This window comes from Arachis hypogaea, chromosome 18, assembly GCF_003086295.3.
Source record: "Arachis hypogaea cultivar Tifrunner chromosome 18, arahy.Tifrunner.gnm2.J5K5, whole genome shotgun sequence".
NCBI classification, from domain to species: Eukaryota; Viridiplantae; Streptophyta; class Magnoliopsida; order Fabales; family Fabaceae; genus Arachis; species Arachis hypogaea.
In genome coordinates, this window is record NC_092053.1 from 3,640,161 (window position 1) to 3,656,422 (window position 16,262).

Genomic DNA, 16,262 nt, shown 5'->3' on the forward strand with positions numbered 1-16,262 from the left:
ACATTAATAGATTTTGATATTTTATTTTATTAGAAAGTTAAAATTTTATTTTGGTGCAATATATTATTTAATTGTAATAGAAATAACAATAAAGATAACTAGTTTTGAAACTTTTGAAAAATAGATGTTTTTAAAAATAATTTTTTTTAAAATGTTAAAAATTAACTTATAAATTATAATTTATTTGTATAATTAAAAAATAGTTTTTTCAAAAGAAAATTTATTTTTTAGATTAAAAATATTTTTTATGTGCAAAAATTAGTTTTTTTTTTGTAAAAAAATCTATTATTTTTTAAAATTTAATTTTTATTTTTAAAACTAATGTGTTAATTTTATAACCAATTAATAACTAATTTTATCATTTAAAATCAGTTTGGTTTATTAACTTAAACCAAATTTTTAGTTAACCAAAATCAGCTTTAGTTTTTTAGTTAACCTTAGCTATATATAGTTGCACTAATTAATAACAAATTTAAAAATTAATTATATTTACAATTTTTTTAATATAAATATTATATAATTTTTTAATTATTTTTGTTAAATTTTTTGGCTCCTCCAAAAAAATTTTTGAAGCTCCGCCACTGCTAGATAAACAAAAAAAATAATCAGAACTTGTCTTATTTAACATTAATTAATTGTCGTAATAATTAATAAATATTAAATAAGATAAATTATAATTATTTTTGACTGATTTTCTTTTGGTTATCAAACATTTTGGTTCTTCAATATATCTCATGTTGATTGTAGTCTAATGCCTATTGCGGCCGGTCTACGTTTAATCACTTATTAATTGAAACATGTGCAGGCATCTATGCTGAGCGCATGTGCTACTATATGAACTAAAGTGATGTGCCCCCTCTATACGAAGCTTGTTTTTCACTTGGTAGTATAAATTTTCCAATTATTAGGAATTGAAGATCTTAAATTTCAATCGTTTCAAATAATAGCAAGAGGAGTGATAGAGGTCAGCAATTTTTATAATTTGTAATTATTAAATAGTTATTAATAATATTTTTAATAATATAAAATTTTATTTAATGATATGAGATTATTCATTTTTTTATCTGATTATATATTAGTCAAAATTTAATAAAATTGTTGACCCTAAATTTTTTCTAATAGGAAATAGCTAAGCTAATACTTATACATATAATGTATATAGATATCTATACGCTCTTCAAGTTTAACTATATAAAGAAGCACGACTGAAAGCGCGTCTGTAATAATTTAACAAGGCTAGTTGAAAAATTAAATTTCATAACCTAACCCAAGTTTATTACTCGTACGGCCAAACACAGTTGTCGCTTCCAATTCCCGTATCATTTTTTCTGTACCAGTAAATATTATTCCGTAATAACACTGTTGCTTTTTCTTTTCTATATGAGGCAAAACTTGCACTTTATAGAATAGTAAATTTCAATGGTATGATATGATACGCAGTTGTAGACAGGATAAATCGTGAAAGTGGAAAGTCATTCTATAAGGGGTGAAGAGCCATTTTGCAGACAATAATAAAAAGTAGATCGAGAATCATACGGTATATTCACGCGAAATTAAAAGTTAAAAAGATAAAAATTTAGCTGCATTTATCAATATGTAAAATTATTATTCAAACACAGTTAGATAATAATACAATCAAGCATATTAAATTATTTAATATAATTAAATTAATATATAATAATTAAAAATTTAAATATCATATAATAGCATATAATGTGATATTATTTTTAAAAGAAATCTAAAATTAAAGCCGATGAATGATTATATGTATGTAATAGTATTTATTTATTAATCACATACACTCTGTGACTATATGCAGTACGATTCTTTATATAATATCACATAATGGCCATTCCTTCTTCGTCATATTATTTCGTTTCTTAAGTGTGAAATGTGAATAAAAACATAGATTGGTAAGCTACTAACTGTAGGTTATAAATGGCTTTCATATATTTTTTTCACCGCAAAAATCCAACAACGAACTCGTGCATGACAGCGTAAACTTGCTGGCAATAAATATTGGAAAATATGATATCATAAAAGAAGAAAATGTATGTAGAAGATGTTGGGTATGGAGGTATGGTATATAATGGAGTTAGAAACTGAAAAAACGAAGGGGAAAGTGTTGGCTTTCACATGCATGCCCAAGGTGTGACCAGTTCTTTGCATTAAAGAACGACACGGAATCAATTGAAATTCAGATAAGTTTGTTGGCAGTTGAGACCTCATTCATTCATTCTTACTATAAAAGTATCACTATACCACCCCTCCCCCCTCTTCAATTCAAATCCATTTGTTATCTCTCTATCTCTATAATGGAGTTGTTTTCCTCTTCCCTCACTGCTACTACTATACTACTCTATGTAGTAACGCCATTATTGTACTTGTGCTTCCTTGTGTGGAAGGTGGTGAATCACAAAAGGGACCATGAATGCTACATTTTAGGGTACCAATGCTACAAGCCAGGCGATGATAGAAAGCTTGGAACTCAATGCAGCGGCAGCATCATATCCAGGAACAAAACCTTGGCTCTCAACGACTTCAAGTTCCTTCTCAAAGCCATTGTCAGATCCGGCCTTGGCGAAGAAACTTACGTTCCAAGGAACTTCCTCCAAGGCCGCGAGTCTAACCCTACCGTAAACGACGCCGTTTCGGAAATGGACGAGTTTTTCCACGACTCGATTGCCAAACTCCTCGCCAAAACCGGCGTCTCCGCCTCCGACATCGACGTCCTGGTGGTCAACGTCTCCATGTTCCCGTCAGTCCCGTCGCTGACTTCAAGAATCATCAACCACTACAAGATGAGGGACGACGTGAAGGCTTTCAACCTCACCGGCATGGGGTGCAGTGCAAGCTTGGTATCTCTTGACGTAGTCCAGAACATTCTCAAGTCGCAGAGAAACAAGTGTGCTTTGTTGGTTACTTCAGAGTCCTTGAGCCCTAACTGGTACTCAGGGAACGACAGATCCATGGTCCTCGCCAATTGTTTGTTTCGAACCGGAGGATGCGCTATTCTTTTGAGTAACAAGAGTTGGTTGAAGCATAAAGCCATATTCAAGCTCAAGTGCTTGGTGAGAACACACCATGGCGCCAAAGATGATGCATACGGTTGCTGCAACCAGAAGGAGGACGATGAAGGTAGGCTTGGGTTCTACCTAGGGAAGAATCTCCCTAAGGCAGCAACAAGAGCCTTTGTTGACAATTTAAGAGTCTTATCCCCCAAGATTTTACCAGCTAGGGAGATGCTTAGATTCTTACTCGTTTCCCTCCTCAGAAAATTTAAATCTGCCACGTCAGCACCTAAAGGAGCAGCTCTAGCAACAAACACAAAATATGGTAATAAATCGCCTTTGAATTTAAAGACCGGAGTAGATCATTTCTGTTTGCACACCGGAGGGAAGGCGGTTATTGATGGGATAGGGATGAGTTTGGATCTGACTGAGTATGATCTGGAGCCGGCGAGGATGACGCTGCACCGGTTTGGAAACACGTCAGCAAGCAGCTTGTGGTATGTGTTAGCGTACATGGAAGCTAAGAGGAGGCTCAAGAGAGGGGACAGGGTATTGATGATAAGCTTTGGTGCGGGATTTAAATGTAACAGCTGTTTGTGGCAAGTAATGAAGGATGTTGAGGATAGGAATGTGTGGGATGAATGCATTGATCACTATCCACCACACTCCCTTGCCAACCCTTTCATGGAGCAGTACGGTTGGATCAATGCTGTTGAGGATCCAACCAACTTCAACCTTCTTAGTCAGCCTGTTACTAACTAGTACAGTTGACTTCACTTGAAATTGATAGTAAAAAATTGTTAGAATTTTACGTTCACTTTCATTGTCATTCTGAAGTTTTCGATCTCTTGATGATAGGTAACAATGTTAATTAATTACAGTGCTTAGCTTCTTCATTCTCTGGATTATTACTACATTTTTCTGTAAACTATATATTATACTATATTGTTGTATGTTGAATCCCTTAAGCTGTGGTGGTGGGCTATGTTAGTTTCGATTTGTGGATTAGTGAAGACTATATATCACACACAATCAGGTTTTGTGTTTTTTTTTTCCGTAGTTTTCGTTTCTCGTTTGTTTAAATTGCTAGGTTCGTTGTAGCAATAATGATTTTCCATTTTAGTCAAAACATATTAACAAAACAGTTCTTGTACTTTCCAAAATTTATTACGTGTACGATGTTCATTAATAGAGTACTATAATTAGTTTTGATTATTGGACCCGATGGATGTGCATATTTTGTTTTCTTAACTCAACTTTTAATTTTCTTTTGTCAACAATAATATGATATATATTTATTTATTCTTTACAATATATAGTTGCTTGTATCTTTTCATGTAGATTTGAAAGTTAATATATATAGACAAATTTTTGTGTCTAATTATATTAATTTTAAGTATACCTAGAAATGGAAAAGCAGTAATACATAGTTATCCGAATTTGGTCCACAGTAATATAATTAAGAGTGATGCATGTTATTTAGATCACAAACTCCTGAAAACCTTTAAACAAGCAGAAATAAATTAAAGGGAGTATTGTTCCCTGAAATTAAAGAATGGAATTTTGCTAGGATTGCTTTTTCGTTAACTAGGTACAAGCTAAGCTAATGAGTGTTTTCACATATCTTTCTCATTTAGTTACAAATAAATAGGAAGGAATACCTTAGCTTGAAGCACTTTCTTATACATGCCAAAAGTAATATTATCAGAAATTAAATAATCGCACATAAAATGGGCCATATATATATATATATATATATGCCCACTTGTTGGTAGCCACTTGTTGGTAGCCATTATTATTATTGTTTGTTATAATAATGAATATTGTTGTAAAATTACGTTTTTTAAAAGAATATATGAAGAGTTATATTTTTAATATATTTTTTAAATAATTTTATTTATTTATTTAAATTTGATACTATATTATAATATATGTTTCGTGAATTGCCTTTCAAATTCATTGGATGATAATGATGTTGAATCAACCGTGGGAGTTTTCGATCATCGAGAAGATTTCAGAGAAGAATCAATTGAGAGAATATAAGATGAGAAGACACCACATCCAATTCAAAATCTTAAGGTGTTAATTTAATGGGTCTCTCATCTTATAAACTCCTCACTTTTTTTTACTTTTTTTAAAGTGAGACTAACTTCAACACTCCTCACACTTGCAACAATAAAAGATGAAGTCAATAAATGTATATGTAGAGGAACATTCATATATGGAAAAACATGGTGACGGGACGACCCATTACTCACTGGACAACTGGCCTCAACAGACATACATTAAATTTCTAACACAGTAGTTCAGATTTCAGAACCAGAATTTACTGCCATCCATCCTTCCTTGAAACTGGCTTTACTCACTGATTGCTCATTGTAAAATAATTTTCCAAACAACTAACATTTTAACTGTAGTCGGACTAATCTCTTTGATTTTTGTACTTAACACATGAAAACATTAAAACACTCCATTAAAAAAAATTAATAAAATTACACCATCTAAAAATTTAAATTAATAAAAAAATAACATAAATGATTATATATTTAATATTTTTTAAATAAAAACTTTTTTAAGTTTAAATTTTTGTATAAACTTTTTTTTATTTATCTTATACTATTTTTTTATTTTTAGAATTCTAATATCATATCATAAAATTACTTATTCTAAAAGATTAAACTAATAAAAAAATATAACATAAATAATTATATATCTAACAAAAAATTTAGCTAAAATGCTAGGTTTTTTCATCCTATACTACTTGAACTTAATATATATTTTGGCACCACAAACACCTATTCATTTTTATATTTGACACACCTCTCTTTTATCTACAAATCAAAACTGGAATAATATACAAATCTAACATAATGGGTGAAAATAATATGATTTTTTTTTTACCAAATATATGAGACTCGAACCCGCAACCTATTAATTGAGTATGGGGAGATTATGTCATTTGAACTATTACTCATTGGCGATTTTCTTTTCTTGTTGACGTGAGTAAAAAATATGAACAATATCATGCGTTACGTTATTAATTACACTTTCTTATACACTTTATTTTCTTTTTTATTCGTACATTTCGTAACGGCCAAGTCCTATGTGGTAGCTATCTCTTTCGTGCATATTAATTGCACGACGACCAACTTGGCTGTGATTTGGTGGAACATGCAGATATTGGATTTATATATATATACTACGTTCATGTACAGCACAGTATAGTAACTAATTAGCTATCAGTATTATTATATTATCTTTTTTTTTTTTGGTCTTGGTATTATTATGTTATCAATGTAGTAGTTCCTTTCAAAATTAAAATTTTTGTACGGAATTTACTTCTTGATTTAACAAAAAAAAAAGAAAAAAAGAAAACACCAGAAAGTTGGGTATGCCATTTGTAGGCAATGCCCATTATTGTAAAAGGAATATAGGCTTCTACATTGGAAGCAACAGCATATAGTGACATATTATGGTTCAGGGAGATCTATATGAGTTGATGCTACTAGTCAAGCTTCCAAATTTTGAAATCTGACTGGGACATAGCAGAGCTGTGTGGTCAAAATACCAAAAAAAATAAGGTGGAGGTGGAGAACGGGTTATTTAATTTTTACCCCTGAAAAGATAGATGTAGAGCACGTGAAGAAACAAGGTAGTAAAATTCAAAATGTTTTTAAATAATATATAATACTACTATATATTTGCCATTTAATTAAGAAAAAGATATAGTTTTATATTTTCGGGTAATATTAGGAAGACAAAAAAAAAAAAAAAACAGCAGAACTTGTCTTATTTAATATTTATTAATTGTCGCAACAATTAATGAATGCTAAATAAGATAAGTTATCACTGTTTTTGGCTGATTTTCTTTGGTTACCAAATATTTCTGAATATTTTCTATCTTGGTCAGCGAATCTGCAGATGCCAAAATCCGAAGGCAATGTTATGACAAGGGGTGTGGGATGAATTAATTACACATACATTTGAAGAACGCATCGAGCAATAAATGAAAAATAAAGTGACTATGCAGTGGGATATGGCTGTATTCAGATTAAGATAAATACTTGGTCGAGTTTTTGGTGCAGTGACAATCCATTTATCTCGTGAGCAACTAGATTTAAATTTAAAATTTGGTTGAGACTAATATAGGAATTGAATTTTTAAAAGTGTTGTATGTGTGATTATGTAGTGTGCATGAATTTGTGATAATGCAATGCTAAGAGTGGATGCTATTCAACTCATTAGACCAAAAAAAATAAAGACAAATATATTAAAAAAAATATTTTTTTTAAACATACATGTAGGCTACGTATTAAAATAAAATTTTAATTATTTTATTTTTTATCAATGATTTTTAAAATAAAAAAATAAAAATATATTAAAAAATACATATAATATTTTCTTTAATTTTTCATATGAACTAAGAATTAAAAAAAAAAAATCAAAAGTGGTTTTAACCATTTTGACTTTTGACTTTTGAGTGTGTATTTACGAGTGTATTAATTTCTCTTGTATGATTAGATTAAAATTGAAAATTTATTATTTTTCTGGGCACAATAGTGAAAATTATTGTTTCCCTATTACCAATTTTCTTCTAGTTTTTGGTAGTTTGTGCCTTTGTGAGATTAAGCCCATAAGCAATATTTCTTAGCATGTTGTGTTTTGGTCTATGTGCATTTTTTGGTTTCCCTACCTTTGAAATCTTGAAGCTTACATGGCGGATTGGGCATGAATAGACGGTAATTAACTTAAAGCCCAATGGACTTGAAACTTGAAAGTGCTTTCTAAACACAAGAGCCCAATGCATATGATATAGCTAGTTTACTTGGTCAACAAGTGACACTTTGGTAGTCAAATTGGGTTGGTTTAGTTGTTAGTTCACCAGTTTGCTTAAACAAATATCGGAGATTCGAATTTCGCCTTATGCATGCACTAAACCCTTAAATGGAGATTAGTACTGTGGCAGATTAGTCCTTGACCTGTCGGATTAAAGAATATCGTAGAAAACCAAAAAAATTAGAGTAATTTTTTAGAGGGAATTAATGTAAAAATATATATATAATTTTAGAAGACGAAAAAAATAAAATTAAACGGGACTAATATAAAACTTAAAAAGTTATATACATAAAAAATTTTAAATTGGAGAGCCATTGCCCCTTCAAATGTATGAGGCTCCGCCCCTGTTCAAGATTACAATTCTTTCAATTCAACTAATGTTGATGTTCACAAACATTGTATTATTTGAAACTGATGACCATTATCCTCATGACTGTTTTTGCATGTATATATGTGCTAACTATTTATAGTATCTTCTTGTTTACAATGTACGCCTACAATTAATTAATAATACGACCCACACGCACCTACACATGTACATCATATTACAGTATTATTACTAGAGATTAGGCGTGGCAGCAGCATTGTCCAATTAAGAACAAGAACATCTAAATTGGGACTTATTGATGCCGTGTATGTGGTGTTACTCACGTGCGTCCATGAAGAATTCACGTGCGCACTGTTGTGTTGGTTACTATGTTTTAATTTGTAGTAGCATTTATTATTTACGAAGCTCCGACAGAAAAGTTTAGCATTAACCACATGAAATGAAAACAATGCTATGTATTCGGCGTTGTTTGTTTGGATCTTTGCACACCACACACTCCATGTGTCTCCCTACCACCACTCACCTTTCTTCTTTTTAGTTGTTTATAGAGTAAGCCTTTTTTGAATCTTGACCCATTTCAACTTTCTTTGACCGTTTCCGCTAACTTTCTAAGAGAAATAATATATACCAAATTATATATTATAGGTTTAAAACGATTATATTATGAGTTATTCTTTACGTATAAACGTTTTTTCATATAAATCATACAAATCATTTATATTCACGTATTTTTTATGTTTTTTTCTCTCTCTTCTTCTTCTTTTTCTTTTTTCGTGTCACTTAGCTTCTTTTTTGTAATTTTTCTTTCTTGTTATCGTCATCATCAATACCACCTCTTTCTCCTCTTCCTCTTTGGAATTTCTTTTCCTCTTTTCTTTTTCTCTTTTTCCTCCATCATCAGTTATCTCGTTGTTGAAGATAATAAATAATTCAAGTTCAAATTGTCAATTGAACCAGAACGAAATTGATTATTATTTTAAATCTAATCAAGTGGCTAAGGTGTGATTCAATTTAGAAGAAAAAATATAATATTAGAGGAAACATTTTTTCATAGCAAATTTGGATGTAGCACAAAGATATTTGGGTGTAACACGAAGATATTTGGGTGTATTTTTATTCTAATAAGTTCTCCATAATTCAAAACTCTTCCTCTTCCTCCTCCTCATCTTCTACTGCTTCTTCTTTTTTTTTTTTTATCATCATCACCATCTTCTTCTTCTTTTTTCTTTTTTATTTTACCTTCTCAAGTATCTTCTTATTTTACTCTCTTAACAATAATAAAAATAAAAAAATCAAATAAAGAAGAAGTAGAAACACATAATGCTGCAAAATAACTTGAAAGAGGATGAACTTACATTCATTTAACTAAAAGAAAGAAATAAATAAGGAAAAAAAGAAGAAGAAAAAAATGCAGCATTAGAGAAAATATTTTTCTGTATTTACAGTAAATTTGGGTGTAACACGAAGATATTTGGGTATAACACGAAGATATTTGGGTGTATTTTAAGAATTTTTTGGTGTATTTTTATTCTGTTAAGTTCTGCACAATTCAAAACTCTTCATCTTCCTCCTCCTCATCTTCTAATGTTTTTTCTTCCTCATTTTCTTATTTCGTTTTCTTATCATTCTTCTTAGGAGAAAAAATCAAACAAAGAAAAAAAATACATAATGTTACAAAATCAATAGAAAGAGGAGGAGGAAAAAAATGCAGTAAACAGTATCAAAAAAATAACGATGAAGATGAAACACGAAAAGAAAAAGAAGGAGAAACACAAAGAAGAAGGAGAAGAAGAAGGAAGAGGAGGTGGAGAAGGAGGAACGTGAAGAAGAAGCGTCTTCCATAATAGTAAATAAGAGCGCGCTTTGGAAACGGTTGAGTGACGCGTGTGTTATCACGCTCAATGGGTGAATGTAGCTTTTTTTAAAATTGGCCCAACTTGTAAGATTTGTATGTGTAGCATAACTCTTATATTATATGTATATTAAAATTAACAGAAATATTTAGTAACAAAAAAAATTAATAAAAAACAACTAAAATTTGTCTTATTTAGTATTTATTAATGAGAAAATTTCACTCCCCTCTCCTGTGAAATGGTAAAATGACACTCCCCTCTCCTCTATTTATAAATGTACATTCCCCTCCATTCTAACTTTTAAAAAACTTCCTCTTTAATTCATTTTAAATTTTTTGTGTCAACTAATATTAACTTTATCCATTTTTTAAGAAAAAATAAATTATTTTTTGAAAAAATAGCCATTAACAAAAATTTTATTTTTTATCATTAAATTTTTCTTACCAAAATAGCCTTTAATAAAATATTTTTTTATTGATTAAATTGTATTTTTACCAAAATATTTTAAAAAAATTAATAATTAAATTATTTTTTTTTAAGATACCTACCCTTCAATAATTTTTTAATTATTAAATTGTGATTTTACCAAAATTTTTGTTAATAATTATTTTTATATTTTATTATTAATTTTTCAATATTAATATATTATTTTAACATTAAATAAAAATCTTACACTGTTAATATGTATAACAATTAATATATATATTGATATTGAAAAATAATTTTACTAAAATTTTTTATTTAATGTTAAAATAATATATATAAATATCAAAAAATTAATAGTAAAATATAAAAAAATTGTTAACAAAAATTTTGGTAAAATAATAATTTAATAATTAAAAAATTATTGAAGGACATTTTTAAAAAATAATATAATTATTAAATTTTTTTAAAAATATAATTTAATAAATAAAAGAATAATTTATTAAAGGGTATTTTGGTAAGCAAAATTTAATGATAAAAACTAAAATTTTTGTTAATGGGTATTTTTTAAAAATAATTTTTTTTTTAAAATAGATAAAATTAACATTAGTTAACACAAAAAATTTAAAATGGATTAAAGAAGAGGTTTTTTAAAAGTTAGAAAGGAAAAAAATATACATTTATAAAATAGAGGGGAGGAGAGTGTCATTTTAACATTTCGCATGGGAGAAAAATAAAATTTTCTCTTTATTAATTATTACAATAATTAATATTAAATAAGGTAAGTTTTAGTTATTTTTTGTTTTCTTAACATTATTAAAAGATTAATTATTAAAATTAACTATCAATATAAAATACATATTAAGATATAAATAAATATTAAAAATAAATTAAATAATATATATTTATATATAAATATATTAATAACTGATTTTAATATATAAATTATATTTGTTGAGTTTCAAAATAACATTACGTTGGGCTTTAATTATTGCTACTTTTTCATGTTCCATTTACTTACTTAACAGTAGTATTTGGATGCTCTAATGAATCAACACATTTAATTTCTTCTCGGTTTCTTCTATGCGAAGTAATCATCACCATTAAAATAATTAAACGGATTATGCTAGAGAATCAATGATTTTTTTAAATAATATAAATAACTGTTGATCAAATAAAAATATATTATACCTCTAAATTATTCACCTAAATTTTAATAATAAAATAATTATTTGCACACCTAATAAATAAATATTCGATATATTTATTATTTACATTATTTAGTATTTTCATTATCTAGCTATACTTTTCTATAATTAAACCTTCGTGCCCCACCTTCCCTCTTTTTCTTTTTCTAATCTAGTAACTCTGTGAAGTTCTGAACCATGTGAACCTTTAATTCATGCATGTTGTTAACATATAAGCTATAGCGTTAATTAGATTGAGCAATTGTTAATATATAATTTGATAGTTTAGATATCTCCTTAATTAATGTAAATAATTTTCACATAGAACCCCCCGGAAGAAAAAAGATCAGAGACGAAGTTTAAAAACTTGCACAAAAATAAATCAATTCATAATTTATTCACTGACTATCCAATTTTACAATTAGCCAATCGCCTATGCGACAAAAATCAATGAGTTGTTCTCTCGAATTAATTAAAGTTGTGTTAGCCATCAATCATGAAACTATCAAACATATTGAGATGGCTTGATACTAATTATCCAGCATTGTCACACACCTTTAGTTTTCATAGTTTTTTACCCAATTTCACCTCCTTAGTTTCACATATATCCTATACATAAGACAACTAAGAATGACGTAAGTCTACTACTTCCTACTCGTCAGTCCAAACACAATTACAAAAAGATTAATGGAGTTTAGGTTAACTCTAATTTCGAACATGCATTGACGTCATTATCACGTGGGTCTGATAAGGACATTACAAAATACAAATATATTCGTCCATATAATAATGTGCTTATACCATATACTTAGTAAAATAAATACATCCGATCCAATAATTACTTAAAGAATAAGAAAAGCATTTATTAATTTTGTTTGTTTATTTATGGAATAAAATCCATTTCATTAATAAATGGATTGTATTTAGCAAACTCCGTTTAATTTGATTATATACACAGCTGGTTCTGTTATTTCCGTTATATGTTTTCCCCGACAATGATCACCACCTTTGCAAAAGTGCCTTGTTTATCGCTGAGCTAGGTGCGTGTGTTACAATTCCATTTTTCTGCTTCGAATTTAGATTCACATAATAGAAGTTATTGTTGCAATCTCTATCTATTTATCTATTATTACATGTGCCTTTCACGTTTCAATTCTTAATCTTAGCCCTTTTTTTCAGACAGTACATTGTGTTACATTTCTTCAATTTTGTTGGTTACAGGCATTGATCCCGGAGACCTGAAGAAAATAGAAGGATACAAATTTTGATTCCATAATGGTATGAAATGATCCTACACTTTATGCATGAAAAATGCTAGTTTTGATCTGGGTTTTTGCTGGAAGGAAGAAAAGAAGGTTGTATATACTATATTGAGTTAGAATTAGAATCAGAAGAAAGCAGAGAAATTGAGTAGGTAGGTGAATTCCAGAAACAATGAGTGTCACCGGGAAGAAAATGACCAAACAGTTAACAGGGAAGAGGGATGATACCCATTTGCATTCTGCAGCAAGATCAGGGAGTCTCTCTGTACTAAGGGAGACCCTTACTGGTATAGAAGATCAGGAGGAACTCCATGAGCTATTGGCAAGGCAGAACCAAGATGGTGAAACACCTCTTTATGTTGCTGCCGAATATGGTTATGTTGATCTAGTTAGGGAGTTGATTCAACTTTATGATCTTGCTGATGCTGGAATCAAAGCTAGGAACGGTTTTGATGCATTGCATATTGCTGCCAAACAAGGGGATTTAGGTCTGTATCTCTTTTCCTTTTCTTTACCTTTTTAATTATCCTTAGTAATTAGTAAGACTATATTGTTAGGTTTGTGAATAAATGTTCTTAGGCACTAGGATTGTTCCTTTTTGCAGATATAGTGAAGATCCTTATGGAAGCTCATCCTGAATTATCAATGACTGTGGATCAATCTAACACCACAGCATTGCACACGGCGGCGACACAAGGGCACGTTGAGATAGTGAAGCTCCTCTTGGAAGCAGGAAAAGGCTTGGCAACCATTGCCAAGAGCAATGGGAAAACAGCTTTGCATTCTGCTGCAAGGAATGGACATGTTGCGGTTGTGAAAGTGCTTCTTGAGCAGGACAGAGAGATTGCAACTCGAATCGATAAGAAGAGGCAGACGGCGCTTCATATGGCCGTGAAGGGACAGAATCTTGAGGTGGTGGAGGAGTTGATCAAAGGAGATCCATCAACTATAAACTTTGTTGACAATAAGGGAAACACACCATTGCATATAGCATCTAGAAAGGGCAGGGCTCAGGTAAATATATAACTTGATATCAACATAGAAAGACAATCCCCATTTGGCTTAAATTTGATTTGTTTGCACAGATTGTAAAGAAGCTTCTTGAGCAGAAAGAAACAAACAAAAAAGTTGTTAACAGGTCTGGTGAGACTGCTTTAGACACTGCTGAAAAAATGGGGAACCACGATGTTAAGAATATTCTGTTAGAGCACGGCGTTGTGAACGCCAACGCCTTAGTAAAGTCCCATGGAATTACAGCCACAACCACAGCCACAGCCACGACCGCAACCACGTCTGCCAGGGAGCTAAAACAAACTGTGAGTGACATCAAACATGAGGTCCACAACCAGTTAGAGCACACCCGACAAACGCGAAAGCGGGTGCAAGGCATAGCAAAGAGAATCAACAAGATGCACCAAGAAGGCCTAAACAATGCAATAAACTCAACAACCGTGGTGGCAGTGCTAATTGCAACGGTGGCATTCGCGGCGATCTTCACAGTCCCCGGGCAGTTTGTTGATGATCCAAGCGATGTCCCTGAAGGGTCAACACTTGGTGAAGCAAACATAGCACCACAGGGTGCATTCTTGATCTTCTTTGTGTTTGATTCAATTGCACTTTTCATATCCCTTGCTGTGGTTGTGGTTCAAACTTCGGTGGTGGTTATAGAGAGCAAAGCAAAGAAGCAAATGATGGCTATAATAAACAAGCTAATGTGGTTGGCTTGTGTGCTTATAACTGTTTCATTCTTGGCATTGGCTTTTGTTGTTGTTGGGAAACAAGAGATGTGGCTTGCTATTTCGGTTACTGTTATTGGGACAACAATAATGGTTACAACCTTGGGGACTATGTGTTATTGGGTTATTAAGCACCGTATTCAGGCCTCTAATTTGAAGAACATAAGGAGATCTTCCATGGATACAAATAAGACTAAGTCTTCTTCAGTCACTGCTTACTCCGATTCTGAACTACTAAACAGAATGTATGCCATTTAGAACTTACTATTATGGCTTTAATTTATGCAGCTACAGCTACATCTTATCTTATAATATAACTTAAATCCAAATCATACTAGTAAGTTAATAGCCTTATTCAACCAATGATAAACAATACTTGCTAACAGTAAAAATAAAAATATGTGAATATTCACCAAACAAAAAGATAACGTTAACAAATTGACATGCATAATATTAAACAACTAAATCAAACATATTAAATCACAATTCTCGACCACGATCTTTGTATGGAGACATTTCATATGAGTACTCATATGGGAAATCAATTTCTTAATAAGTTATATACGATGAAACCTATGAAGTATGGAAACTTTGTCGTGTTCGCGTGTCGGATACATTTTGAATATGATACTCATTTATACTCATCCGACATGCGTGTCTGTTGTGTCCAATCGTGTTTTAATAAAAATTAAAAAATTTTTGTTTGGACACGCTTGGAAACACCTAAATACTATCACGTGTCAGCGTGTCCAATCTTATTCTTAACATGTATTCTTAAAATAAATTTAGAAATAGTATATATTATTATTTATTAAAAAAATATTTTAAATACTTTATATAATTAAAATAAGATATTAAAAATAATTAAAAAATTATTTATGTTTTAATATTAAGAAAATATAAAAATAGCGTTACAATTTATCTAAAAATTACTTTATATTTTATATGTATTTATGTTCTCGCATCGTATAAAATTTTAAAATTCATGTGTCAGTGTGTCCCGTATCATGTTCCGTGTCCGTGTCACCGTAGCATGAAACATATTTTGAGAAAAAAAATTTATATCAACTTTGTTTTTTCTTATAAAGTAAGTTTAATTTTTTTCACAATCTTAATGGGCCAATTGGGCCTAAATGGAAAGGAAGAAGTCAATGGCATGTTTTAACAAACCTATAAATATTTATCTTGTATGACATGACACATCTACATTTTCCAATCTCGCCCACTTCATGACAAGGAATGGAATACTCCCCGGCTCCCCCATTTGGAGCTGTCCATTCTTAAGGTTCTTTCAGCTTTAAAACATTATAATAAAGTCATGTATGAAGATATGCAAACGGATGCTCTGATTGATTGGTAAAAGAAAGTGTTAAGAGAAGAGAAGGGATTAAGTTCTTACACTTTCTCCCTGATAGTGTGATTCCTCCTCTTCGAGATGATGTAAAAGGAGTTGATACTTGTTAAAATTGGTGAGTTCAAGAAAAAATGGAAGGGAAGAACCTCACAAAACTTGATGCAGAGGAAAGTATGTACAGCTGTCACAACTCCATCATTCTTGCACTTCTACATTTTGATTACAAAAATTACCTCCAATATTACATTTTCAGCTATATATAATAACTTCTA

The 16,262-nt window shown here is 30.5% G+C and overlaps 2 protein-coding genes across 2 annotated transcripts; both read left to right on the top strand.

Moving 5' to 3' along the window:
• Positions 1 to 1,989: 1,989 nt before the first annotated feature.
• On the top strand, positions 1,990 to 3,979 carry LOC112773113 (3-ketoacyl-CoA synthase 12-like). Its single transcript, XM_025818153.3, has one exon. The coding sequence runs from the start codon at positions 2,316 to 2,318 to the stop codon at positions 3,771 to 3,773; it is 1,458 nt and encodes a 485-aa protein (XP_025673938.1). The 5' UTR covers positions 1,990 to 2,315; the 3' UTR covers positions 3,774 to 3,979.
• An 8,568-nt stretch (positions 3,980 to 12,547) lies between these two features.
• Positions 12,548 to 14,977, top strand: LOC112773099 (ankyrin repeat-containing protein At5g02620). The gene is made up of 4 exons (XM_025818141.3): positions 12,548 to 12,678; positions 12,860 to 13,388; positions 13,505 to 13,914; positions 13,986 to 14,977. The coding sequence occupies exons 2-4, from the start codon at positions 13,073 to 13,075 to the stop codon at positions 14,892 to 14,894; spliced, it is 1,635 nt and encodes a 544-aa protein (XP_025673926.1). The 5' UTR covers positions 12,548 to 12,678; positions 12,860 to 13,072; the 3' UTR covers positions 14,895 to 14,977.
• Positions 14,978 to 16,262: the final 1,285 nt, after the last annotated feature.

What these genes read in the sequence shown, in the direction of transcription:
- LOC112773113 (XM_025818153.3), top strand. Translation starts at nt 2,316, where the DNA reads ATGGAGTTGTTTTCCTCTTCCCTCACTGCTACTACTATACTACTCTAT.
- LOC112773099 (XM_025818141.3), top strand. Translation starts at nt 13,073, where the DNA reads ATGAGTGTCACCGGGAAGAAAATGACCAAACAGTTAACAGGGAAGAGG. An exon ending in TGCCAAACAAGGGGATTTAG is followed by an intron (nt 13,389 to 13,504) that starts GTCTGTATCTCT and finishes TCCTTTTTGCAG; the next exon opens with ATATAGTGAAGATCCTTATG. An exon ending in CTAGAAAGGGCAGGGCTCAG is followed by an intron (nt 13,915 to 13,985) that starts GTAAATATATAA and finishes TTGTTTGCACAG; the next exon opens with ATTGTAAAGAAGCTTCTTGA.